General features: G+C 53.8%; 1 protein-coding gene across 5 annotated transcripts in view; it reads right to left on the reverse strand.

Moving 5' to 3' along the window:
- The window catches only part of TCOF1 (treacle ribosome biogenesis factor 1), a 37533-nt gene extending 15533 nt beyond the window's left edge, over nucleotides 1-22000 (reverse strand). For 4 of the 5 annotated variants that reach the window (XM_027606862.2, XM_027606861.2, XM_027606865.2 and 1 more), the window contains exons 1-17: nucleotides 21843-22000; nucleotides 19391-19446; nucleotides 16393-16538; nucleotides 14039-14112; nucleotides 13135-13321; nucleotides 12427-12500; nucleotides 10478-10708; nucleotides 9128-9340; nucleotides 8686-8907; nucleotides 8358-8522; nucleotides 7920-8102; nucleotides 7505-7756; nucleotides 7217-7414; nucleotides 2913-3050; nucleotides 2533-2718; nucleotides 2271-2447; nucleotides 1968-2108 (exon numbers count right to left, since the gene is read on the reverse strand). In XM_027606862.2, coding sequence (XP_027462663.2) covers nucleotides 1968-2108; nucleotides 2271-2447; nucleotides 2533-2718; nucleotides 2913-3050; nucleotides 7217-7414; nucleotides 7505-7756; nucleotides 7920-8102; nucleotides 8358-8522; nucleotides 8686-8907; nucleotides 9128-9340; nucleotides 10478-10708; nucleotides 12427-12500; nucleotides 13135-13321; nucleotides 14039-14112; nucleotides 16393-16538; nucleotides 19391-19446; nucleotides 21843-21950 — 2751 coding nt within the window. In that variant the 5' untranslated portion in view covers nucleotides 21951-22000. The remainder of the gene's footprint in view (nucleotides 1-1967; nucleotides 2109-2270; nucleotides 2448-2532; nucleotides 2719-2912; nucleotides 3051-7216; nucleotides 7415-7504; nucleotides 7757-7919; nucleotides 8103-8357; nucleotides 8523-8685; nucleotides 8908-9127; nucleotides 9341-10477; nucleotides 10709-12426; nucleotides 12501-13134; nucleotides 13322-14038; nucleotides 14113-16392; nucleotides 16539-19390; nucleotides 19447-21842) is intronic. The other variant, XM_027606864.2, reaches the window with a different exon arrangement.
- Between the last annotated feature and the right edge of the window lie 3318 nt (nucleotides 22001-25318).

Here is a 25318-nt window from a genome sequence, read left to right on the forward strand (position 1 = left end):
AAATAGGAGTCAGACCGCACTAAAACCTGAGAGCTGGAGTGCTGGTGGCCAGGCGTCCAAAATAGAGGAGACAGCAGCCTGGGACAAGGTTGCAGGGGTGAGCCAGCGGTAGTGGTCCCAGCGCGCTCACATCTGGCTGCAACACCCTCAGGTAATAGCAGGAGCCAGCCAGAAGTGTGCCAAGGCTGCTGCCCCCTCCTGCCAGACCAGGCATAAATGAGGGGGGCTGGCTGGGCATGAGCTGCAGTCGAGGGGCCAGAGGAGGAGAGCACGGAGTAGCAGGCACTGGTGGTGACCAGCTCAGGGGAGCCCAGGGCAGGGGCTTCCTTCACTGGGGCTTCCTTCACAGAGGCCCCCCCTTCACTACTCAGTCTGGCCAAACAAAGTGGCAGAGCAGCCTACGCTGCCCAAGTCCACTTTCTCAAGAGCAGCTAGGAGATCCTGATTTGTGTCACTTCCTACACCACAACAGCTGTGCCCCCGACTCTGCTCTGCTAGCCCCCACCAACCCCGCTCACCAGGCTCTGGGGACGGTGGCCCCCTCTCCCAGCCAATCACAGAACCACAGGCCCCTTATCAGTGAGCGGCCCTTTTTTTTTTTTTTTTTTTTTTTGGCAGGGGAAGCACATGCCTAAGATCTAGACAAGGAGGTGAGGGGAAGGGAGGTCTGCTGGGGGACTTCCTAGCTCTTTGGGAGACGCTGCAGCCCTGCCATGACAGTGAGCAGAAGATGGAAGAAATCTGGGTCACCCATGACACCGAGCTGAAGGAACCACCTTTAGAGCAGTTTTACCCCAAAGCTTTGTGCGGCATGATGGAACCAATCTCTTTTAAGCTCTTGGAATTAGGTTTTCTTCCGCAGATTAGGATGTCCTGATCCAAGAACCCACTTAAAACTTAAAAAACAAAAACAAACCAAAATACTGCTATGTCTAAACATGGCTGGGACTCTTGTGTCTTAGTCTGGCATTAGGCCCCCATACATGTGACTGGTGACAAGCAACTAGAAGTGACTATTGCCTACAGGGTGGCTGGCCTTTGTGGAACCCACCTGAATTCACATTCCCTCCTCTTGGCAACGCCCCTGCCTCGGAGTGCCTAGCTCCACTTGTCTGGTGAACCCCTGGTCTTCCTTTAAGCTCTGCTCAATCATCTCTTCTGGCCTCTAGAGACCTGTTCTCCCAGCTCCATCAGACAGGGCACTACCAGGATATTCTCCAATAATCCACTACTTCACCTTGCCCTACTGACTACAGGCCCCATGAGATGAGAGCAGGGCCAATATCTTTCATTCCTTTATCTCCACCCGCGAGATGGAGCGCTCGTAGTTGGTCTGATGCACTGAAGGCAGAGGTCAGTGCTAGGAGCATTTAACAAACTTCTTGGTGCTTGTTTTACTCCTGAAGAAAACAGAAACCTAAGAGGGGATGGAGCTCGGCCTGGCACAGGGATTTCCAGCTTCCCTTAAGAAACAAACATGTGGCCACATAGAGGTACGCTTCCATGCGGTCATAATCAGCTGCTGGGGCTGACAGGGACCATCTTTCTAGATGGGACCAGAACTCTCCAGTTTGGCCTAGCTGCTACCACCTTCTACTGCCTCTCCTGACACCAAGGCTCAATGGTGGCTACCAGGCCATCACACACGGGAGCCCTCTATGTCCTGGAGTCTGTTTCCCCGAACTTCTGCAGGACAAAGCCACTCCTGCTGCTTTCTGCACACAGACAGAAGGGAAATCTGCTTTCTGCACACAGACAGAAGGGAAATCGTCCACGTAGAAGTCGGTTCCTCATTCACTCCCTCTCCCCACTCCCCAGGCTTCACCCAGCTGAGCTCTCCCTGGGGCCCCAGGCCCAGATGAGGAAGGGGACTTCCTCTAGCTCCCCAGCACCTCCTGATACCTGCATCACAGCCCAAGCCTCCTCAAGACTCCCCATGACATCCTGAGATCCTTGGCCTCATTTACCTTGGCAGGAGTTGCTGGTCTAGCCTTCTGTGGGGCCGGTGTGTCCACTTGTGCTATGGAGGCCTCGGTAGAAACAGGAGTGCCCGGGACACCTTTCATCAGGGAAGCCTTGGTCGGGGGGAGCTTTACAGCAGGTTTCACCTAAAGAGACACGGAGGACAGTAGCTGGGGTAAGAGTCCAGGAGTCATGGCTTTCATCTGGTCTTCCTTCCTCACCTGGCCCTGACCCCAAGTCCTGCGCGAGGAGTGGGCGGCGGTGGCTCAGAGGCCTGGCGTTGTAGCGGCTTCCTCATTAGGCCTCACCTGGGCCGGCGCCTCCTCCTCGCTGGCCGACTCCTCCTCACTGCTGCTCTCTGAGTCCTCCTCTGACTTCCCAGCCTGGGTGCCTGTCTTCTTGGGAGGGGCTGCTGCAGCCCCTTTCCTGGAGAACCCCTTGCCGGGGGCTGAGGCAGTTCTGACCTGGGGGGTCTTCCCTGAGGGCTTCGCGGGCAGTGAGAGAAACAGAATTAGGGGAGAGAGCCAAAGGGACCGCAAGAGCTGCTCTCCACTCTCCCCAGGGCCTCACCTGAGGGGGGGCCTCCCTGTCACTGTCCGACTCCTCCTCGCTGCTCTCGGAGACCTCCTGTGGGCTCTTGACTGGCCCCGGCTGGGCCTGCGCTGCAGTGGCCACTGCCTGCCCCACGGCTGGCACGGACCCCCGGCCCTTCACCGAGACAGCATTGTTCCGGGGGGCTCTCGCTGGTGGCTTTACCTGAATGGTGAGAAGGTAGCAGCATTAGGGAAGGAAGCAGACAGCACGGTTCTATTTAGGTTAAGCACACCCATGGTGTGACTGTGTGGAAGTCTCTCCCGCCTGTGCAGGGCCCTGGCTAGGCTGAGCCAACTGTGTGCTCCCCTCCCGGGCTCCACCCCACCTCCGGCACCTGGGCTTCTGGTCCCACTTGCCTTGGCCGGGGACTCCTGCTTGGCTGGAGCAGCTGCAGTGACCACTTTTCCCGGAGCTGATGCTGCCCCTTTGGCTGAAGCTGCTCTGGTGGGAGCTGGGCTGGCTTTGCTCTGAGGAGTTTTCACTGAGGCCTTCACCTGGAAGGAGACACAGGAATTACGGAAGGGAGAAGGTGAGATGCAGCAGAGTGGTTAGCCAAGAACACCGATTCTGGAGTCAGATGCCTGAATTTGGATTCTTGCTTATCCATTTAACAGCTGTGTGAACCTGGGCAAATCACTGACTTCTGTGGCCTCAGTTTCCTTCTCTGTAAAATGGGGCTAACAACAAGGCTCACCCACAGGGTTATCACGAGGATTAAATGGGAAAGTCACAGTGTTTAGCATGGTGCCTGGCACATAAACTCATTTACTGTGAGCATTTTTCTTAGTGTTAGCTAAGCAGGAGCCTACCCAGGGCAGAGGTATTTTCCAGGCTCCCTTTTCAGCTAGGCGGCCACAAGTTTAACTTCCGGCTAAGAGAATGGAAGTCAAGTATACAATTCAACTTTCTTACATGGGTAGAAAACATGGGTCTTCTTCCTCCCAGGTGGAAGAAATGCTGAGGTAACAGCTGGAGCTCTAGCAGCCATCTTAGCATATGAGGCAGGAGCCAGGTACTCAGGATGGCAGAACAAGACAGAAAACCATGGCTGTTTGAGGTTTTCTTCAGTTTAACCTAATCTTAACTGATATCCAAGGGATCCTCCCAAACCCTCTCAGGGCATCCAAGCAAACACAGACCTAGAGAGATGAGGGCAACAAAGAGTAAAATCTTTTGACGGTGAGATTGCTCACAGGAGTGTGAAAGCAAACCGGGCTAATGTGAAGTAGAATGAGGCATCTGGCAGTGTTTCTAGGCCCCTGCCTCATTCAGAGATGCCATCTGATCAGTAACTTCCCCCATCCACATGAGACCAAGTGAAACTAAGAATCAGCACTTCAAGAAAGAAAGCCCTCTAAAGCACAGACTGTGTCTGGCTAAGGTCAAGGCGCTCATCAGCATAGAAAAGTCATCCAGAGGGGAGCAATGTCTTTTACATTCACTTAAGAAAACAGAAGACACCAGCATGAAGTTGATCTCACAAGTCTCAATACAGTATAAAATATAACTGACTCAAGAAGCAAAAAAACCTGAATACACCAATAAAAATTTTCAAAATTGATTTAGTAATTAAAAATCTTCCTCACAAAAAATCCAGGCCCAGGTGTCTTTTTTTGGTGAATTCTATTAAGGAAGAAATAATACCAATCCAACATAAACTCTCAGAAAACAAAAGAGAGAATACTACCAAATCCATTTCAGGAGGCCAGTATCACCTGGATACCAAACCCAGGCCAAGACATTACACAAAAACTACAGACCAATATTCCTGATGGATACAGACACAAAAACCTTAGCAAACCAAATCCAGCAACAAAGAGAAGGGAGCATGACCAAGTGGGATTTATTGCAAGAATGAAAGGTTGATTTAATACCTGAAAATCAACTAAGTGCAATATATTGCATTAATATAACAGGAAAAAAACAGTAAGATCACTTCAACAGAAAAAAGCATTTGACAAAAATTCAACTCCAACTCATAATAAAAACTCAACAACCTAAGAACAGAAAAGAACTTCCCTGGGGTACCTGGCTGGCTCAGTCAGTGGAGCATGTGACTCTTCTATGGTTGTGAGTTCAAGCCCCACATTGGGTGTAGACCTTACTTAAAAATCTTAAAAAAAAAACCAAAAAACTTCCTCATACTAATAAAGGGCATCTTTGAAAAACTTAGAGCTAAAATCATACTAAACAGTGAAAGACTGAACACTATACCCTAAATGAGAAAACAAGGCAAGGGTGCCTGTTCTCACCACTGCTATTCAACAGTGTACTGGAGGGCCTAGCCAGTGCCATAAGGCAAGAAAAAGAAGTAAGTGCCATCTAGACTGAAGAGGAAAAAGTAAAACTGTCCTTATTCACAGGCAACATGGTTTGTATATAGAAAATCCCAATGAATCTACAAAAGCCAGGAAAACAGGTAAGCAAATGTAATATTGTAAGATGTAAGGTCAACAGGGACACCTGGGTGGCTCAGTTGGTTAAGTGTCTGCCTTCAGCTCAGGTCATGATCCCAGGGTCCTGGGATCGAGTCCCGCATCGGGCTCCTTGCTCAGTGGGGAGCCTGCTTCTCCCTCTGTCTGCCGCTCCCCCTGCTTGTGCTGACAAATAAATAAAATCTTAAAAAAGAAAAAAAAAGATGTACGGTCAACATACAACACAAGGTCAGGCCCTAAAGGCACCGTACCACTTATTCAGCCAATCATGACACGCTGACTGACCAACTCTCCCACCCCTCTCACACAAGGGCTCTCTTCCTATGGCATTTCAATGGAGAATCACCTCCTTCTCAGTCTCTGGCACATCTGGTTTTCCAGAACCAGTCCTGTCTTTGTTCCTTTGTTTTGAACCGCACCTCTCACGTGGACGGTTTCCTTTGAGCTGGCTGGGGTCTCTGAGCAGACCAGAGACTATCTGACTCACTTGACCCCAGCAATACTGAGCAGTGTGGGACCCACTGAGTGTGTGCAGACAGCATTTTGAGAGTGAAGCCATACAAGGATTCTCTTATTTCACCCTCACCAGAACCCCACAACGGAGGCTTAATTATCCTTACCCTTCAGACAAGACTCCTATCAGAGGCACCTGTCTCGGTGGAGGCAATTCAGACCTCTTAAAGCTGGGCAAGGCACCATATTCTGACAGGGCATCAGGCTATAAAGCTGCTCCCCTAGAGAGGGATTAGCTGCTTTATTTTGCACCTTGGAAGAATGTAAGACCCCAGAGCATAATCATGTCTGTGGTTGGAAAAGTTTGGGCCAGGATGTAGCAAAAGGATGTGTGAAAGTCAAAGGCTTTTGAGGCAGGCACACTGGGGCCCGGGCCCAGCTCGGACCCTCACTGGCTGGCTGGGCTGAAGCAGGTCAGCAAACAACTCTTCTAAGCTCTAATTTCCTCCTCCAGAAACCAAAGCAAATGAACACCCGTCTAATGGTACCGGTGGGAGGCTCAGATGGGAAGACAAATACTTAAGCAATAAGCACAATGAAACTTTTCAGGCATTCGTCTGGGATGTGTCTGCAGCTTACAAACGGGATAGGAGCTGTTGGGCTGGGACTCCAGCAGGGCCCACACACAGGTCAAAACCTCACTAGGGGAATCACAGGAACCTGGGTCCCACAACGCAACAGGGAGAGGGGGACCAAAAAAAAAAAAAAAAAACCATAGAAAACGTGTGCCTTGGTATAGGGAAAAAAAAGAAATGACTAATTTCTGAGTGGTTATTGGGGTGGGGCGGGGGGGGAGAGTGACAGTTACAAATAATAAAATGGTGAGTGAGCGCAGGGCATGAGCAATCTTCACTTTTCGCAACTTAACTCTTCCAGACTGGGAGGGGACTCCTGATTCTGTTCCCCACTGGCCTGGCCCACCCCCAGGGTGGCAGATGAGCAAGCCTGCAGTGCACAGGCTCCTTGCTGGGTGTGGTAGGTGAGATCTCGTTACATTCTCAATCCTGTGAAGGTTGATTTCCAATTTACAGAAGAGTAAAACAAAGGCCCTGGATGGATTCCGTCACTTGCTAGGACACGGAGCTGGGACTTGAATCCAGGCAGTTTGGCTCCAAACCCCTGCCGTCTGCCCCTGCCACACCACCTCCCTCGGTGCTTGGGGCAGTTTACTCAGGCCAGGCACTCTCCCACCCTCTGGGCCTTCACACAGGCCAGTTTCTTTGCCTGCAACATTCCATTTCACCCGGCCAGCTCTCTCAGCCCAGTTCCCGATGCCACTTCCTCCAGAAGGCCTGCCTTCCTGGACACCCCTAGACGCTACCACCAGCCATGCTGTTAGCCCAGGTATGCGCTCTATTCTCAGCCGTAGCACACACCATACTGGAATAACCTGGGCACACGTCCACGCCCCCATCTAGACTAGGAACTCCCTGAGGGAGACCGGACAGCGCCTGGCAGATGGGGTGCTCAACAAAGCTTGTGGAAGGCATAAGGAATCCCAATGGGAGCTCAAAAGGCCACAGGGGAGACCTTGCCGTCTCTGACAGGCGGAGGAGACAGAGTGAAAAGTGGGGAATGAGGCTGAGCTGAGGCTGCCCTTGAGGTTTCTGCACACCCGGGGGCGAGGGCAGGAGCAGCCCAGAAAAGCTTCTTCTCAGCCCTGCGCCAGGCTCTGGTGTGGCCGGGATGGGCTGGGCCTTCCTCGGCCTCACCTGGGCTAGAGCTTCAGCCGCCTCCTCACTGTCGGAGTCCTCACTGCTCTCCGAGGAGTCTTCCTGCGCCTCAGCTTTGACCGGTGCCACTGCAGGCCCTGCCTTCCCCGGGGGTGCTGGGGCAGTCCCTTGGCCTGAGGTCCCCTTGGTGGGTGTGGAGGCAGCTTTCAGGGCGACAGCTTTCCCCACAGGCTTTGCCTGGAATGACAGGGAAGAGAAGCGGGTCACAGGTGCCCCAGGGGCCATGTGAGCGCTGGCCCTGAGTCAGCTGAATAAACTTGACCTCACCTGTCCCACGGCTGGGGCAGGAGCGGGGTCCTCCTCACTCTCGGACTCCTCGCTGCTTGAAGAGTGCTCTGGCCTCTGGGCACCCCTGGCCATAGCTAGGGATGAGGCGCAGGCTGGAGAAGTTGCTGCTCCCGCCTTCCAAGGGGCTGGCGTGCCCACTCGAACCGGGGGGACCTTGGCAGGTGCTGGGGTAATGGGGGTGCCCTTCCTTGGGGAGGCCTTGGTCTGGGGTGTTCTCACAGCTGGTTTTGCCTAAGAGGAAGCAGAAGTCAGAAGCTAGAGAAGGAGCCTGAATTCAGAGCCCCCATCTGCTCTGGGGTGGAGCCCTGCTGCCATCCTTCCCCTCTGCTCCCGGGGGAGCTGACTGGTGGGAGTGGTGAGGTCAGGCTGCAGAGCGGCCCCTCCTGGGCCCCACCTGGGCTGGTGCCACGGCTGCAGGCGCCTCCTCTTCACTGTCCGACTCCTCCTCACTGCTCTCTGAGTCATCCTTGGACCCCTCGGCTTTGCCCTGGGTGGCCACAGGCCATGCCTTCTGAGGGGACCCCTTGGCAGGACCTGAGGCAGCTCTGACCTGGAGGACTTTCCCGGAGGACTTTGCCTGCAGTGAGACACACAGGATCAGGGGAGGGAGTGGAGAGCATGGCTGTTGGCTGTGTGCAGAGACACAAACTGAGAGGGCAAGCAGAGAGAGAGAGAGAGAGACAGAGAGAGAGAGAGAGAGAGAGAGAGAGAGAGAGAGAGAGAGAGAGTGTGTGTGTGTGTGGGTGGGTGGGTGGGTGGGTGGGTGGGTGGGTGGCGGGGGGTGCTCCCGACACTGAGGGGGAGGGAAGAGCCTTACAGACAGGGGCCTCACCTGGGCTGGTGCCTCCCCCTCGCTGTCTGATTCCTCCTCGCTGCTGCTCTCAGACCCCTCCTCCTGCTTCCCTACTCGGGGGGCTGCTGGTCCCACCTTCTGAGGGGGGCCCTTGACAGGACCCGAGGCAGCTCTGACCTGGGAGTTTTGCCCCATGGGCTTTGCCTGGGAGTAACAAAAGACAGGATCAGGGCAGGGGCCCACAGGGGACTGCGTTTGAGGGGAGACAGGTGGGGAGAAGGCAGATGCAGGGCGCAGGGCCCCAGGTGCAGAGGGGGAAGACAAGCCGACAGATGGGCTCTCCAATCAGGGGCACCTGCAGCCTCACCTGAGCAGGGCTCTTGGCTGGGGGCACAGCTGCTGGGGCCTCCCCCTCGCTGTCGGACTCTTCAGTGCTACTCTCTGGGTCTTCTTCCCCCTTCCCCGTCCCCACCTGGGCGGCTGCAGACCCTGCCTTGCCAGGTGGCACTGGAGGGGCCCCTTTCCTAGGGGACTCCTTGGCAGAAGCTGAGGCAGCTTTGACCTGGGGGGTCTTCCCTGAAGGCTTCACCTGAAGGGAGACAAATGGAATCAGGGAAGGGAGCCCAGAGAGTGGACATGAGGAGGAGACACAAGAGACCGGACAGAGCAAAGGACATCACACATACCCCAGGGGAGAAAGGGTGTGACTCTGAGCATGTCTAGGGCTCTCGCAGAGGGCAGAACAAGTCTGCAGAAGGCCTTCAGGGGAGGGGCGGGGGCTGCACGGACTCTCCCTCCCCAGGCCTCACCTGAAGTGGCGTCTTGGCAGCCGGCGCCTCCTCCTCACTGTCGGACTCCTCCTCACTGGGGCTCTCCGAGTCCTCCTTTGGCTTCCCTGCCTTGGCCTGGGCAGCTGCAGACCCTGCCTTCCCAGGGGGTGCTGGGGTGGCCCCTTTCCCAGGGGTCCCCTTGACAGGACCCGAGGCAGCTCTGACCTGGACCATTTTCTCTGAGGCCTTCACCTAGTAAAAGAGAAAGGGTGGTTTGTTCCTCTCCTCACCCTCTGGTGGTGCCTTCAGGACAAAGCGGAGGCCTTAGTTGGGGCTCACAAGACGCCCCCGCTTCTCTCCTCACTCTCTACCTTGACTGGTGCTCAGGCCTGGCCTATCAGCTTCACTCTCTCACTCCTGGGGCCTTCACAGCCCTGCCCATCTCCCTAGGCCACCACTGTCTCCTCCTCTGGGTCTGAGACAGACGCCAGTTCCTTTGGCAGTCCTCCCTGAGGCCCCTCCCTGCACTGCTCCCAAAGTTGCCCGTACACAGGGGTCAGAGCCTCCCTTGGCCAGGCTCCCCCGCTGGGAGAGCTCTGTGAGCACGGGCACCAAGTCTGGCTCGGCCCACTTCCGCGCCCTCTGTGTGGCAGGTCCCCGATGTCTCTGTAAGGCCTTCCCTGAGGACTCTATCTCAGTTGCCATTCCTACAGCCCAGCCCACCTTACCTTCCTCTTTAACACCCAGCAAAGTGAACCTTATTTACTACGTCTCCCCTGATCATCCAGACCTGGGCCTCACCTGGCCAGCTCAGGGCTGTGGGGCCTTTTCCCACCACTATCTGATGTTTTCCTCCTCCTGGCTCTCCGGCCCCAACAGCCTCCCAGCCCCACTGCTTTCTCTTCAGATGTGCCCAGAGCCCTGGCCACCAGCCCAGGGGAGGGGATCCCAGCAGATGGGAGTTAACAGGATTCCTGTTAGCTAACAAACCATGATTTGGCCCGAGGAGCCAGACGACCAGGCAATTAAAACTTAAGTCCCTTCACAATAGGGCCAGCTGGCCACATCCCATTCACTAGACAAGGAAGCCGAGGTAAAGGGGTGTTACTGACAGAGTGGGGTGCAGGACCACCCTGTAGGAAGCAGCCCTTCTAGGCTGCTGCTTGGGCAAGAAGGGCAATTTCCACAGGTGGCTGACGCAAGCCCAACTGTCCTTGCCCTTCAATTTTCACACCTCCACCTCCTGCTCCCCAAACCCCAAGGTGAGTCTTATCTGGCAGAGGAGCTGCTCATCATGTAGCCACTCGGCCAGCCTCTGCTGGCCATGGAAGACTCCCTGGCTACTGGGGGATGCGAGATGCCGAGGGGTAGTCCACCCCCAGGCCTCACCTGGTGGGGTGGCTCCGCAGGGGCCCCCTCCTCGCTCTCAGACTCCTCTTCACTGCTCTCTGAGTCCTCTTCCGGCTCCTTGGCCTTGCTGGCTGGGGTCAGAGCACCTCCTCTGACTTGGGGTGTCACATCCCCTGCCTTCCCAGGGGTTGGGGCTGCCCCTCTCCCGAGAGAGTCCTTGGCAGGGGCTGGTGAGGCTTTGACCTGGGGTGGTTTTACTGAAGGTTTCATCTGGAACAAGAAAATGCGATTAGGGAAAAATTAATCATCTTTGCCTCTGAGGGGTAGGAGAGGCTTTATGGTTTATAAAGTCCTTTCCTTGTATCACCTGATTCTCAAATCCCTGAGACAGATGCTATCTTTACACTCATTTTCCAGAAAAGGACAAGAAGTTCACGGAGGTTAAGTCATTCAAGACCAATAAGAAGGGCAAAGTCATGACTAGAACCCACGTCTGGGTGGCCTTGGGGGCAGAACCCTCGAACACTATGCTCTTCTGCCACCTGGAGGCTCACCCCATCCGCCCCTTCAACTACAGTATCTGATCGTGGTGGCCATCCCAAGGGCTGGGAGGCCAGCATTTGAACTCCAGTCTCGCCACTGGCTTGTTCAGGCACATTCCTCTCCTCTATGGGCTCTTTCTTAGACTTCTAAAACTCTGACATCTCCAAGGCAGGCAGTGCCCTACCTCCACCTCCGTCATCAGATTTCACCTGACTCCAGGTTCCCGGGGCAGCCATCTCCTCAATCACAGACTCCTCACTACTGTTAGGGCCCTGTGCTGGCCTCCAGCTCACCGAAGCGGTGTGTCTGACTTCTGGCTTTCCGGGGCGCCCTGATGGCTGTAGCCAGGTGGGGATGGGATGTGGGGAGCGGCCCTCGGCCAGGCCTGGGGTAGACAGGAGGTTACTGGGTGAGGCAGGAAGCAAGGGAGAAGTACTCTGGGCACCAGATCAACCCTCCCGCCCCGATCCTTGCTGGTTCTCCCTCCACAAGCCTTTTCTAGTAGGCGCCCTGGCGCCTGCCACCAGCCTCACTCTGCCAGCTTCAACCGTCTTGCTACTTTCGCTCTGCCCTGTCCTCCAACCCAGGCCACGATCAGCAGCCTTTCTCCAACGTAAATCAGGCCACCTTACCTCCATGCCTAAAACTTTGAGATGGCTTCTCACAGAGCCTAGAGCACAGCCCAAACTCCTGCTGGCCCTCACGGTCCGGCAGCAGGATGGGGCCCCTGCCCACCTGACCCTTCTTCTGTGACGTGCACCTTGCCTACGGCACCACATCCTTGTTGCTGCCCCTCGGGGCTCTCTACCTTTCCCCTAGCAACCTTTAGCACTGCAGTCAAACTTCTGAGGGCCCCTCCACGTCCCCACAGCAGCAGGAATCATGCATTCCTGCCTGCCACTATATTCCCAAGGCCCAGGTGCCCCATAAAGAAAGACTCCCTGGTCACAGTTCAGAGAAGAGCTAAGGCCACAGACCAACACCTAACGATCTGACGATCTCTGACCACGCGCCCAGGCCTGGCATTCACCCGTGTGCCCAGAGCCCCTCACCCAACTCACCTGACCACACCACGGGACGGCCGCCCTCCTGCCCCTGGGCCTTGGCTCGTGTAGCTCTTCCTGCTTAAACACTTTCCCCCACATCCCTTCCTGGCGAGTCCCCCGTGCATCGAGGCCCTGCTCCAATGCCACCTCTCCCAGGAAGGCTCCTCTTGTCCCACAGACAGGTTGGCGACTCTCCCCGCCAACCCGAGACCTCTCTCATGCCCAAGGTGCGATGAGCAGCACCTGGCTCCCCTCCCCAGGCCTTGGCCTTTCCAGCTCCCAGTCCCCCTGAAACACTGGCTGAACTGATTTGGCCCCACTGGTGTGCGAAGCCCCGGCCAGGCCTCTGGGAGGGTTAGAGGTTCGCAGAGGGCAGCTCCCGAGGATGGTGGCCATTACCTCCACATAGGTCTCATCGCTCGAGCTGGAGGTCTCCTCGCTGGAGCTGTCGGCCTGGTTGGCTGATGCCATTCCTGAGGGAGGGGGAGGGAGAGGACTGAGGGCCTGCCCTTCCAGACTGCCCTCCCCTCGCCAGCACTCTGCCACGCCAGCCGACGAGAGGCACGTGCCCTGTGCTCACTTCACGCGTGCGGAGCTTCTGCTCCACCTGTCCCGGAACCCCAGAGCCGCGGCGCGGGCCGCTCGCACCCCCCACCCCGCGTTCCCACACTCCTTTTGCCCTGGGAAGCGTTAGACTAGGTCCTAGCACACACGAACCAGCGTCTGATGGGTCAGAGGTCTCCTTCCATCAGCACCACACTGAGGCAGGCAGGCAAATGCCTATTTGCCTCTTTGACATGAGAAACTGAGGCAAACCCAGGCCTCTCACTTTAGCCTCAGCCTTTACAGTGGGCCCCGGGCCCACCTGAAGGCAATAAACCAGAAAATGTTCCACCATCACCCAGGCTGCTCCAACTCCCTTGGCAAAGCCTGACGTGTCCCGGCAGCAGACCCTCCCTCATCGAGGTGCGGAGCCCTTACTGCCATGCAGACAAACCGCTAAATTCCAGAATGTCCCAGAGCTGGATAAAGCAGTGCCCGGGGCCTGCCTCCCCAGCCCAAACTCGGGGGGGGGGGGCTCGGAGTCTAGAGGTCAGCGCTGCTCACCAGGCTTGGCCGTGGTTCCGAGGGCCGGGACACTGCCCTCCTCCTCAGTTTCTGAGACCAGGATGGTATTTGCCGAGGGCCCTGCTGACTTCCTGGGGGACCTCCCAGACAGAAGGTGGGCCACTGCCTTTCCAGAGGCCGGATGTGGTGTGGAGTTCACCATCTGGCTGGCTTTCTTGGTCTTTGCCTACAAAGGACAGGGGTGACAGATGGGCCGGGTGTGGCCTGGTGAATGACAAGCACAGACCCCTTCCTAGCTGTGAGAGTTTGGGCAAACTCCCTCCCTCGGTCTGTTTCTTCATCTTTAATGTGGGGCGAAAGCCCACAGTTCCTGGGACACAGGAGTTACTCGCTAAGTGGTAACGAGCCGCCAGCTGCGGTTCCTAGCACTTCTTCGCATCGCTGCTAGTGCACCAGGCAGCTCAGGGACGCGGCTCAGCGTCCTTGTGTGTCCGATGCTGCTTTATGGACTACCAGCACATGGTATTCCTCTCTAAGTGGTTTCAGTCTAGAAAATGAGCTTCGCGCTTTCAGAACCATAGGTGTCTTGTTCACTGTGGTGCCCCCATTGCCTCCCACGGTGGCTGGAAAGTAACTGGATGGGTCACAAGTTGTTGGCTGAACAGGAGAATGCGGGGATGACGGGGAGCAAGAAGCTGTTACAGGTGCATACTGTGCCCAGGGGCCCAGAGCAGTGGGCATTGTTCCCACCTTACAGAAAAGGAAACTGAGGCCCAGAGCGGTGAAGGGACGCCCTAGGGATCACAGAGCTGGTGACAAAGGCTGACATATGAATCCAAGTCAGTCCGTTACCCACAACCCTATCCTTCTCCGACGCAGGGGACTGCCCCCTGTAAGGCACTTCACTCCCATAGGCCACAGCTTGGAAGGTGGTCCTACTCACCTTGGCTTTTTCTTTTGCACTTGATGGCAAAACTGGCCCTGCCACTGAGGAATTGGTAGACGCTAGTCTTGGGGCTGCAAGACAGAAACACCCGCGGGATGAGCCAGATGAGTTTTCTCTCATTAAGAACAGCCAACAGGTCTCGGCTCACCTGACAGTTCAACTGGTATGGCTGCCTGGTGCTGGCACCAGGACCTGAGGCTGAGCCCAGACTTGTGGAAAAGAGCTCTGGGGTGCAGGAGCCCCAGCCAGAAGGAGCAAGAGGGCAGGGAGATGTGAAAGCCACGGGTCCAAGTCCCCCAGGGAGTCCCGACTCCCTGCTGGCATGAGACACTGGTGCCCCCAGAGGAAAGGGCTGGCTCACAGGCGTGCTGCATACCTCAGTGGCCCGGCCCAACTTCAGGGTGGGCCAGCCCGACAGGTGACCACACTGCAGCCCAAGAGTCACGCAGCAGGACAGGGGTAGTGGTCAGCCAGCCCGCCCCCGGGGCCACAGAGAAAGCTGCTGGGGATTTCAAGGGTTTCTAGCGGAAAGGCAGCTGAACCATGGGCCCGGGAATTGGTCAGATGTTGAGACTCACAGATTCCTGGTGCTCTTACACCAGGAGACTGTCTCCCCAGATCTCAGACAAAACAAAATTTCTAGGGTGTGTTGTGAATTAGAGAGGACACTGCAGAGATGAACAGCATGGTCTAATTCCCTTCCTGGCACTTTTACTCCATCTCCCTCTCTTTTTAATTTTAGATACGTTTGTAAGTGGAGAGGAAGTACAGCGAACCACACAGCCCCAACCATTAGCAACTTGTGGCCAATGTGATGTCACCCAGCCTTTCTGGCACCCTTCCCCATCAAGTATGATTCTGAAGGGAACACCAGACATTGTACCACACTGCCCACAAATATTTCCATATGCTTCTCTCAACGGGGACTCAATTATGATTCTGTTATCACAGGAAAAATTCATAAGGTATCACTAAACAAAAGTCCATTAATATCAAATATCAGTCAGTACGAAATTGACCAATTTTTGTGTTACAAAGTGTGTAGATATGGATGTGTGCACATACGGATGGCTGTCTCTGTAGGACTAGATGCAAAGGGGAGAGCTGTAAAGCTACCCGCCGGGATACATTTTGGGGGGGGGGGGAGGGAACCAGGATAGGAGAACAGAAAACCTCTCATTTTCCTTCAACGTGCTTCTGTATGGTTCAAAGTGAACTTGTTTTGCAATTGTAATTTTAAAAGATTAAGAAAGATATAAGATATATATTCAATATGATCTTGAATATTTTTAAAAACAGGCTCAGGGGGCGCCTGGGTGGCTCAGTCGTTGGGCGTCTGCCTTCGGCTCGGGTCATGATCCCAGGGTCCTGGGATCGAGTCCCGCATCGGGCTCCCTGCTCAGCGGGGAGCCTGCTTCTCCCTCTCCCACTCCCCCTGCTTGTGTTCCTGCTCTCGCTGTGTCTCTCTGTCAAATAAATAATAAATAAAATCTTAAAAAAAAAAAAAAACAGGCTCAGGAAAAATAAATGGAAGAATAATTTGCCAAATCGAAGGTGGCGAGAGCATGGGTAATTTTTTTCCTGCCTTTTTAACCAGTCATTTTCATATATCCTATAATGAACAGTCCACAGTGAATCCCAGATTTCTTTGACAATCGGAAAGTATACCTAAAATTAAGAAATTACCTTCTACGTAAGCAAAACCCAATTACCTTGCAGCAAAAAAGGACGATTCCTCTGTGGAGTTATAGGTGTGTTGGTTAAAGCACGAACTGTCCTGAGGACTTGGGGAGAAGGGGCTGGGCAGGCCTCATGGGGTCACCCCTGCGAGAGCTCTGAAAGCAGAGTGCCCAGGACAGCCTCCCCAAGCCACTTGTACTCTTCCAGAACAATGGAAAGCAAAGAACCTCTCCCATAGCCCACAGGCCACACTGAAGGGGTGCCCGCCAGCTGCCCTCCGCGATCTTTCCAGCAGTTCTTCTACAACTGTGGGCTTCTTTCCATCTTTATCAGAATCCCCGGGGGCTTGTACCAACATAGCCGCTGTACCCCAAATCAGGCTGTAAGGGCCCAGCTCAGTTTTTGTTCACCACTGGATTCCCAGTCCCCGGCACACAATGTCTGGCACGAGAAAGGCCGCAACTAAATATTGCAATATGTATGCAAGATGCTTCCAATCTTCTCTCTAAAAGGTCCTGGTCTTCCCAGGACTCACTGGAGGAGAAGCTGGAGGCGGGCTCTCCCCCAGAACAACCCAATATCCAAAAGCCTGCTCCCCAAAGCTGCAGGGCCCTGGGCTGAGCCCCTACAAACACACCGATGGAAGCTCCCCCAGCATGCAGGACTCTTACCGGCTTTGGCGGCTTCAGCTTCCACCTCCTCCTCTTCCTCCTCTTCCGAGCTCTCAGAGCTGCTGATGGGGTCTGACACTCGGGTCTTCTTAGCCTGCAGCGCCGCATCCTCCTCTGCCTTCCGCTTCTGACCAACCTCTGAGGTTCTGCAGGACAAGGGTGACTGGCTATACCAACCAGGTGACAAGGACACCTCCAGGACATTTGAAAAGAAAGATATGCCCCCCCCCGCACCCCCCCAAGGAAATGTGTGTAGAGAGTTTGTGAACATGGTGTAGTATACTTGTATTCTGCATTTTCCCACATTTCATAAACTATTAGTCTTCACAATAATCAGGAAGGGTCAGTAACATTATATAACAATGGCCAACAATCACTGAGTGGGATGAGCCAGCACCTGTAGGCCATTCACAGAACCATCTAGGCTCCCCCTCCTCCAGAACTGGCAGCACCTGCACTACCCTCTTTCTGGAAGACCCTGCTCAGGCCCTTCCTGTGCTTCAGGCCTCAGCGCCAATAAAGACTCCTCAAAGGCCCTGTCTGATCGTGGCCCACCCACGATCTCTGCCCTGCCATCCTGTTTCATTTTCTTCAGAGCACTTTTCTCTCTCCTGCTATTCTACTTACTTCCTGCCTGACTCCCCAACTATGTAGTCAAACCCCAGGGGTTTGGGGGGGCTGGCAGGAACCTCTGCTGTCTCACTAAATATCTTCAGCATGTAGCTTACATCTCAAAAAATGAACAACTAAGTGACTTGCTTAGGGTCAGAGAGGAGGTTTGGAAGGCTGGGGCACGGGCAGGACAAGCACCCAGATGGCTGAGTCCCTGGAATGTGCAAGGACCATCTCCTCTGACCTCACCCTCTCACCCCGACAGCGTCACTGTCTATGCCCCGTGTTCTCCAGCGGGCTAGACGTGCTCTGACACAGTTTGTGGTCCCTTGTTCCCAGGAAGGCCACTTTTTGGGACTCCCCTGAGGTTTCATTTATTACACTTCTCAATTCATTCTGCCCCTCTCACCCCAACAGAATCTTAAGTTTCACAAGGGCGGGGATTTTTCTCTGGTTGGTTTCAGATATGTCAAGAATAGTTCTGGCTCATAGTAGCTACTGCTCAATAAATATTGGGGGGGGTGCCTCTGATGGTCAGGTTTAGCACCTTATTTATTATTACTATACTTTACAGATGAAGACACAGACTCAAGGAAGCCAAGTTTGCCCAAGGTCATACAGGTCGTTGTGGGGTTTGAACTTTGCTGAGAACCATTAGACTAGGCTGCCTCTGGTGGGTGTGAGGTCCTCATTGCATTCAGTACCCCTCACCCACAGAAGGGACCAGTGACAAGGAAGGGGCTCACTGAAGCAGCTCTCTAGGGAAGGAAGTGCCAGACAACTGGGCACGCTGAAGGGGGTGAGGGAGAGGAAGTGCAGGGTGCGGGGTGTGCACTGCACTCTGACCCTACCTTACAGCAGAGGAAAGCTGAGAACTGAGAGCTGACAGGGCCTTCACAGACCTTAGCTCTCCACTGGAAGCTGGGATGTCTTCCACACCATTCTTGCCTTTGCTTACACACCTCCGATGACAGGAAACTGCAGCTTACCTCATTTTTGGATTAGCTCTGATGACCAAGTGCTTATATTCAGAAGCTGAAGCCTGTCTTCCTAGAGCAGTACATCTGGGTCCCACTTCAGTCTCTCAGAGCCCCAGGGAACGGCCCACTCCCTTCGTCCTCAGAGATTTGCAGACATATCACCTGCCCCTTTGCCATCTCTTGTCCATCCTGGACAGTTCAGTATTTTCTAATCATTCTTCATGGGACATGACTGCAGGTCCTCCACTTCCCTGGATGACTGTGATCAGGCCAGTTCACGGAGAGAATGATTATCCCCTCCCTCCCTCTCAAACCATTCCTCTGTTGATATGCCCTTGGATTATCCCCCCTTTCCTGTTTCTGCATGTTTCACAGACATTTCACACTCAACATGTCCTCCCCTTCCCTCCATCTCTCCCCCCAAATTGGGCTTGTTTCTTGCTCAGGCCCACCTTCCATTCAAGGGCATAAGCCAGGCACCTGGGAGTCAAGGAGCCCACCCCTCCAGATCATCCACAGCTCCCGGTCTCATCCCCTAATATTCCTGGAATCAACTATCTGACGCTCAACCCCCTCTGTTATTCCTGTCTCAAGCCCCATCAGCTCTTGCCTGGATGATGGTGTCCACAGCCCCAACCAGCCATGCCATCCTGCAGAGTGATCTCTCCAGTCTGTACTGCACCCTTTCATGGCTCCCACTGCTCTTGGGACAAAGACACAACTTCTCACCATGAATGATGAGGCCTTGCACGGGGTGGACCCTGCGAGCCATCCAGCCTCCTCTGGCCTGTGGCTGCAGCTACGGCCTCAGCACTGCAGTTCCTTCTGCCAGACCCACTTTACCTGCCTCTCCAGACCTATTGCCTAGTTCTCTCCCCCACTCCCTGCAGCCCTTATACCAAAGGTCACCACAGGGAAACCTCTCCTAAGCCCCCAAATGAGGCCCAGTTAACCCGTTTATGGGGTTTTGGCACCAGGTCCTTTTTCATAATTGTTACTACCATTTTAATTTTACACTTACTTGTTTCATTCTTTGAGGCATGCCTACCTACCTGACCCCAATGTCAGCTCCGGGAAAGAAGGAACCATGTCTGTCTCACTCATGACAGTTATCTCCATACTCAGAATAGGACCTGGCATTTAGCGGGTAGGTACTCAATAAATGTTTGTTGACTGAATGAGTAACAAGCTGCTGAGAAGCTGTGGTCCTTGAAAGCACTGATCTCAGCTTTCAATGTTCTGTCTCACTATCAGACACCCATACCTGTGACCTGGCTTTTCGGGGGCAAAGCCAGTGTCCTCAGTGGGCTATGCAGACAGATTGCAGATCAGATTAGAATCCTAGCTATTTCAAGCTGATGGGTTGGGGTGTCCCTACTCCACTCTTTCAGTCCCATCAGACTTACTGTTGCCAGTGAGTATAGATGTCCATAAGGGTTACAGGCTGAGTCAGGAAACTTTTCTGCAGAGAAGTAAAGAGAAAGCACCAATTAACCCCCCAGCACAATATGGGTCCTCCTTGGGCCCAACTCTCCACGTCCTCACGGGAGACTATTTGCTCTGGAAAATATATCTGCTTGGTCCTGTCAGTACCACTCAAACCTTCCAGAGACAAGCAGGGCAAGTAGTTCCAGCTAAAAACTTTTAAGACAACATGTTAATGAGAGGTACCTTTGAGAGACTGGAATTAGAATGTTCCAGGCTAGCATTTATCCAGCAGTCCCCAACCACCCTTGCACTCTCCATGCTTAGAGGCCACAAGACAGAGTTTTTTCCACTCCTGACCTTTCAAAAGTCTTTGAAAGGCCAGGTGGGTAAATCTTCCCAGGGCAGTACGAACCACAGCCCAGACACCCAAGGTGTCCAGGTGGCATGACTGCGGTCCACTCATCCGCTGGGAAGAGACTAGAACCAAATGGGCCAGTCCCTTGGTGGAAGCAGAGGGAACTGGGTGGAATCCAGCCCTTTAGAGCCAAGGCCAGATGGTCCACTTTGTAAATGTCAAGAACCCAGGGTGTCAAGTGCCTCAGGGAGGTAGAGTGAGCAATGTGAGGTGAGGGCAGTATCATGGATCTGGGCAGAATGGCCAAGAGGCTGCATCTGGAGTCAGGCACAGCTCCTCTGTTAACTGGCTGAGCTAGTCTCTTCACCTCTTCAAACTTCAGGCTCTTCTTTATAACACAGGGATAAGAGCAACACCCACCTAGCAGGATGCTATCAGGCCTGAACAAGATATTCTAGTCAGTGCCCAGCACATGAGCTGATAACACAGACTCCAATTGTCTGTTTCACTCTGCTCTGCCCCAGGCACATTTGCTTCCTCACTGGCCCTCAAAAGTGCTGCTTTTCTTTCTGCCTGGAATGCTCTCTCCTGCTAACTACATAGCTCACTCCCTCACTCCTTAAGGTCTCTGCCTTCTCAGAGGTGAAATGTCAGGTGAAATGTCACCTTCTCAGTGGGGCTTCCTGATCACCCTATTTATAACTGAACCCTGATATTCTTTATCCTCCTTGCCTGCCTTATTTTTATAGCTAACACCTATGATCACCTAACACACTACCTCATTAACTTTTTTAAAAAAATACTTGTCATCTGTCTGCTCCTGCTACATTGTATGCTCCATGAGGACAAAATACCTTGGCCTAGACAAATGCCCCAGTGAAGATGGGTACTGTCTCTTACCCCACTTACCCCTTGAGTGACCTAAATGGAGTAGGAAGGCAATCAAGGTCCAGAGAGGGTTGAGAAAAACTAGGATAATGTCTTAAGGCCCATCACCCTTTAGGGAGATCCTGGGAGCAAGCATCAGGACCAGGGCCTATACCACAGCCAAAGGGGTGACTAATCAGGTCAATAACCACTTTACCAGCTTAAAACCCTCCAGTGGCTTACCACTGCTCTTCAGATAAAGACCAAACTAACTACAGTAGGGCTCTAGCCAGCTCCCTACCCCCTGTCACCCTGTACTCTATGCTTCAGCCACAGTGGACTTTCCAGAGGCCAGTACAAATGCAGCAAGTTCCCTCCCACCACAGGGCATTTGCACCTCTGCCTGGAATATCCACTTTCCTTCTCCAGGTCTCAAATCAACATCCACTTCTCGGTGAAAGCAGTCCTGGATATCCCTGACACGGGCAATTTGCCACCCTATGTCTCTCATTCTTGGCACCTAATATGTTAGGTGTACAGTTACTTTTGTGATTCTTTGATTTATGTCCACTTTCCCTACTAGATTTAGAAATGTAAACCCTAGAAGGGCTGAGGGACCGTGCTCAACATTCTATCACCAGCACCCTGAGCGCCAGAGTTGAGTGCTGAAAAAAATGAATGAAGTAAGCAATGACTCCACCACAAGCTCGCAATCCAAAGCTATCTGACCCAGTACGGGAGGGATGAGGGCCGGAGCTTCACCTCAAGTTAAGGGGCCACAAGCCCCTTCCCTCGGCGCTCTTTCACCTCCCTACCCTTCCCGGGGTCTGGTCGCAATTCACCCCTCAGACTCTCAGCAACCCTCTCGCCCTCCGGGGCCGCGCTGAGCCACGTGGCCCGAGACTTCGGAAACTTTAAACCGCCACTACCAGGAAGGGGGTGGAGGTAAGGGGCGCGGGAATTACAAAGCCCTGCGCGTCGGATCTCACATGCCGGCCCGCCCGCTGCACAGATGGGGAAACTGAGGCCCAGAAGGACAGGGAGCCGCAGGGGGGCAGAGGCTGCGGCTCCTTCACTACCCCTGGCCGCCTCCCGGGGCACCGCAGGGTCCGGCTCCGGGTGCCCGCCAGGCCGCTAAGGGAGGGGGTGCAGGCAGTCGCTCCCCAAAACCTGCACGCGGCCCTAGTACACGGCTCGCGCACGCTTACCTGGCCACTCTGCTCCTTCACTTCCCGCGCCGCGCGCACATAGCCCGCCTGCAACAGATGCTGGTAGATCAGGGGAAGCAACTCCCGGCGCTTCCTGGCCTCGGCCATGCCGGCGAAACCCGGCCCGTCCGCTCACCTGCACGCCCCCTTCAGTCCCCGCCCGCCACTTCCCTCGTGCCCTTAGACCTCGCGCGCCCCACTTCCGGCTCCTCTTTAACCCCGCGCCGCGCGGCGCGCCGGGAAATGTAGTCTTATTTCCTGGAGTGGCCGGCCCCGCCCCGGCGGGTGAAAGGGGCGGAGGCTTGGAGGATAACGAGGCCTCCCATTGGCGGGGGAGGGCGTGGTCAGGCTTAGACACGCCTCCTGGCCTTGAGATGAATGACTCCCTCTTAAATCCTCTAGACTTGCTCACTGCAGGCATTTGTGTTCCATGTTCGCTGTGACATCTGCGATAGGGTTTTACTCATCTCTGAACATCTTAATCTGCATCTTTCTCTGGTCCCGAACTTCCAGTTACCCACTCATTTATTCACTTCACAGAGTTTTTAGGACCAATGACTATTTGTCATTCATTCATTGCCTAAATCGTTTTTGAGCACCATACTTTAGGCTAAGTGCTCACCTAGAATGGAGGGATAAAAAGATGGATAAGAAATGATGGCTACCCTCAAGGCTCAAGGGAGATTCGGTAACAAAGCAACTATGGTTCAATGCCTTGAGTGCATTGTCAGGGACAGGCACAGCCTATGGGAGCCGGGAGGAGGGGCACCTAACCCCAAAGAGACATCTAATTTGAGGCTTAAAGATGGAGCAGGAATTTCTAGGTGCAGAAGAGAGGACTGGCATTCCAGGCAGAGGGCACTGCCTGTATACAGACAGGAGAAACCACCCTGGTATAGGCTGGGAAGCCAAAACAGAACCTGGTCTGTGCTGGTAGGCTGTAGTTGTGGGAAAGAGGGGATGAGTAAGGACACAGGAGGATGGAGAAGTAAACAGGCCCTACAGCATCCTCTCCTGCTGAGCAGAGCTTGCACTTTGTTCCAAAGGTGATAGATAATCTCTGACTGGTTTTATGTAGGAGGGTGACCTGGGTTTGTGTTTTTAAGAGATTTCTATCACCAAAATGTGGAGGATGGATTTGTGGAGAACAAAACTAGATGTGAGGTTGTTGTACTTATTGAGGGGAGGTTGGCAGGGAGGGGATGAGGTAGGCTGGGGAATATTTGAATCAGCTCTTTTTAACTTCATGGACCCATTGAGAAACTGAAGATAGCATGAGCCACCTAGACTCTGCTGTAGAAAATTTTGAATGTGTACAGACACATAACATATTCAAACCAATTTTAGGACGTGGATAAGCGCATAACTGAACCTCCTAGAGTTAGGAACTGCAGCTCCAGGAAGCAACAGGGATAGGTCCAGGTGACTGAATACAGTGAGTGAGGAAGAGGGAGGAGAGGAATCTGCATTCAGCCATTTAGTAAAATATTTATTGAGTACCTACTATTGGGATGAAGTAGTCTCCACCCCAACAGAGCTTGAAGTCTAAAGGGGGAGACACAGGCTAAACAGTCATATGAACACTTTATTACAAACAGTGAGTCCAGGCAGAGAGGAAAAGAATGGAGTTTTCTTTTTTTTTTTTAAAGATTTTATTTATTTATTTGAGAGAGAATGAGAGAGAGAGAGAACATGAGAGGGGGGAGGGTCAGAGGGAGAAGCAGACTCCCTGTTGAGCAGGGAGCCCGATGCGGGACTCGATCCCGGGACTCCAGGATCATGACCTGAGCCGAAGGCAGTCGCTTAACCAACTGAGCCACCCAGGTGCCCAAGAATGGAGTTTTCTTATGGAACAGTAAACACTGTGTAGGAGTCACACGGCTGGGGTTCAAATTCTGGCTTTGCTTCTTGTTAACTGGAACCTTGGGTAAGTTACATAACTTCTCTGTGCCTCAGCTTCTTCAACTGTAAAATAGAGATAAGTGTAATATCTACCTCATAGGGCTGTCATGAGGAGTACCTGAGTTCTAAGGAGAAATGCTAAGAAGAGCTTCTAACAATAGTGCTGTGCCTAGATGTATGTTAGCCATAATTGTGAAAGCATTTAACAGGAAGGAGGGATCTATCCTTTCTTGGGGGTTAGGGAAGGATTCCCTGAGAAAGTGATGTTTGTGAGGAAATCTGAATGATGTGTAGGTGATGATGAGGGGGCGGGGGATTCCTGGGCAGAGGGGAAGAACCTGTGCAAAGGGCCTGAGGCAAGAAGGTGCAGCTGAGAGAAGAGGCGAGACAAGGCCTTGGTAGGAAGGCTTAGGGGGAGAGCAGGGGGATTGGGGAATGTGGAAGGTGGGCACAGGCAGATTCCGCATCAAGGAATCTTCCTTTTCATCTTAAGCATGATAGGAAGCCACTGACAGCGTAGGCCGAAGGACAGGATGATTTTTCATTTTAACGTGACCTGTGTGAAGGCCTGTGGAGAGTGGAGTAGGGTGTGTATGCGTCCATGCCAGAAGGCAAGTCAGGGTTAGGAGGGCAGGCAGGCATCCAGGGAGAATATAACGGGGCAATGTTGGTAGCAGCGGAGGTGGAGACTGGTGGAAGATTCCAGAGTTGTCAGGAAGTGAAATCGTCACAGAGATGTGGTGGAATGGAGGGCAAGGCAGAGGGAGCGTCAGGATGGACTGTGAGGTTTTGTGCAGCCTGGCAAGCAGCGACTTTCCCTGAGAAGGGGAAGCCTGGAGAGGACAGGGATGGGCGCAGAGTGGGGAGGGGAGGGTGACGAGGGGGCCAGGAAAAGCCGAGTCCCACTTGAGGCAGGTGGAGCTTGAAATGCTTTTGAGTCGTGGAGCGCAGGTGTCGGGTAGGCACTTGGGGGCCTGCGCTTGGACCCGCACGAAGATGGGAAGTTGTCAGAAGAGAGATGATAATTGAGGCTGCGCACAGCCGAGGGCCGGGTTGACCAGGGAGCAGAACGCAGACAGAGGAGAGAAGGTGGCCCAGGAGGGAGCCCTGAGGCATACCCACAGGGTAGGACTGCGCAGAGGAGGATGTGCCTGGCAAGGCTGAGAAGGAGCGAGCAGAGAGGCAGGAGAAAACCCAGGAGGGTGGGTGTAGGGAAGGAAGGCAAGGGATGAGTTTCAGGAAGGTGGGGTGAGCCCATGGGGAATGCTCTAAGAAGTCAGATGGGATGAGGGTGGGACCGTGAGCTTTGGTTTAATGATGGCTGTGGCAACTGTTGACGGCTTTAGGGAGCGCTTCTTCTGTGGAGTGATGGAGAAGGTCAGGTGGCAGTGGTCTGATGAGTGAAGGGGGGATGAAGGAGGCAGTGGGTCTTTGGAGAAGTTTCTGTGCGAAGGGGAGGAGAGAGACAGTGTGCCAGGGTCAGTGTGTGTGCTGGGGGAAGTGTGTTATAAGGTGCAAGAGAGCTGGGTTTGTTTAAAGGCAGATCAAGGGGAGAGAGCTTAATTAGGGGTGTA

The sequence above is a fragment of the Zalophus californianus genome, chromosome 5 (assembly GCF_009762305.2).
Source record: "Zalophus californianus isolate mZalCal1 chromosome 5, mZalCal1.pri.v2, whole genome shotgun sequence".
Classification (NCBI taxonomy): Eukaryota; Metazoa; Chordata; class Mammalia; order Carnivora; family Otariidae; genus Zalophus; species Zalophus californianus.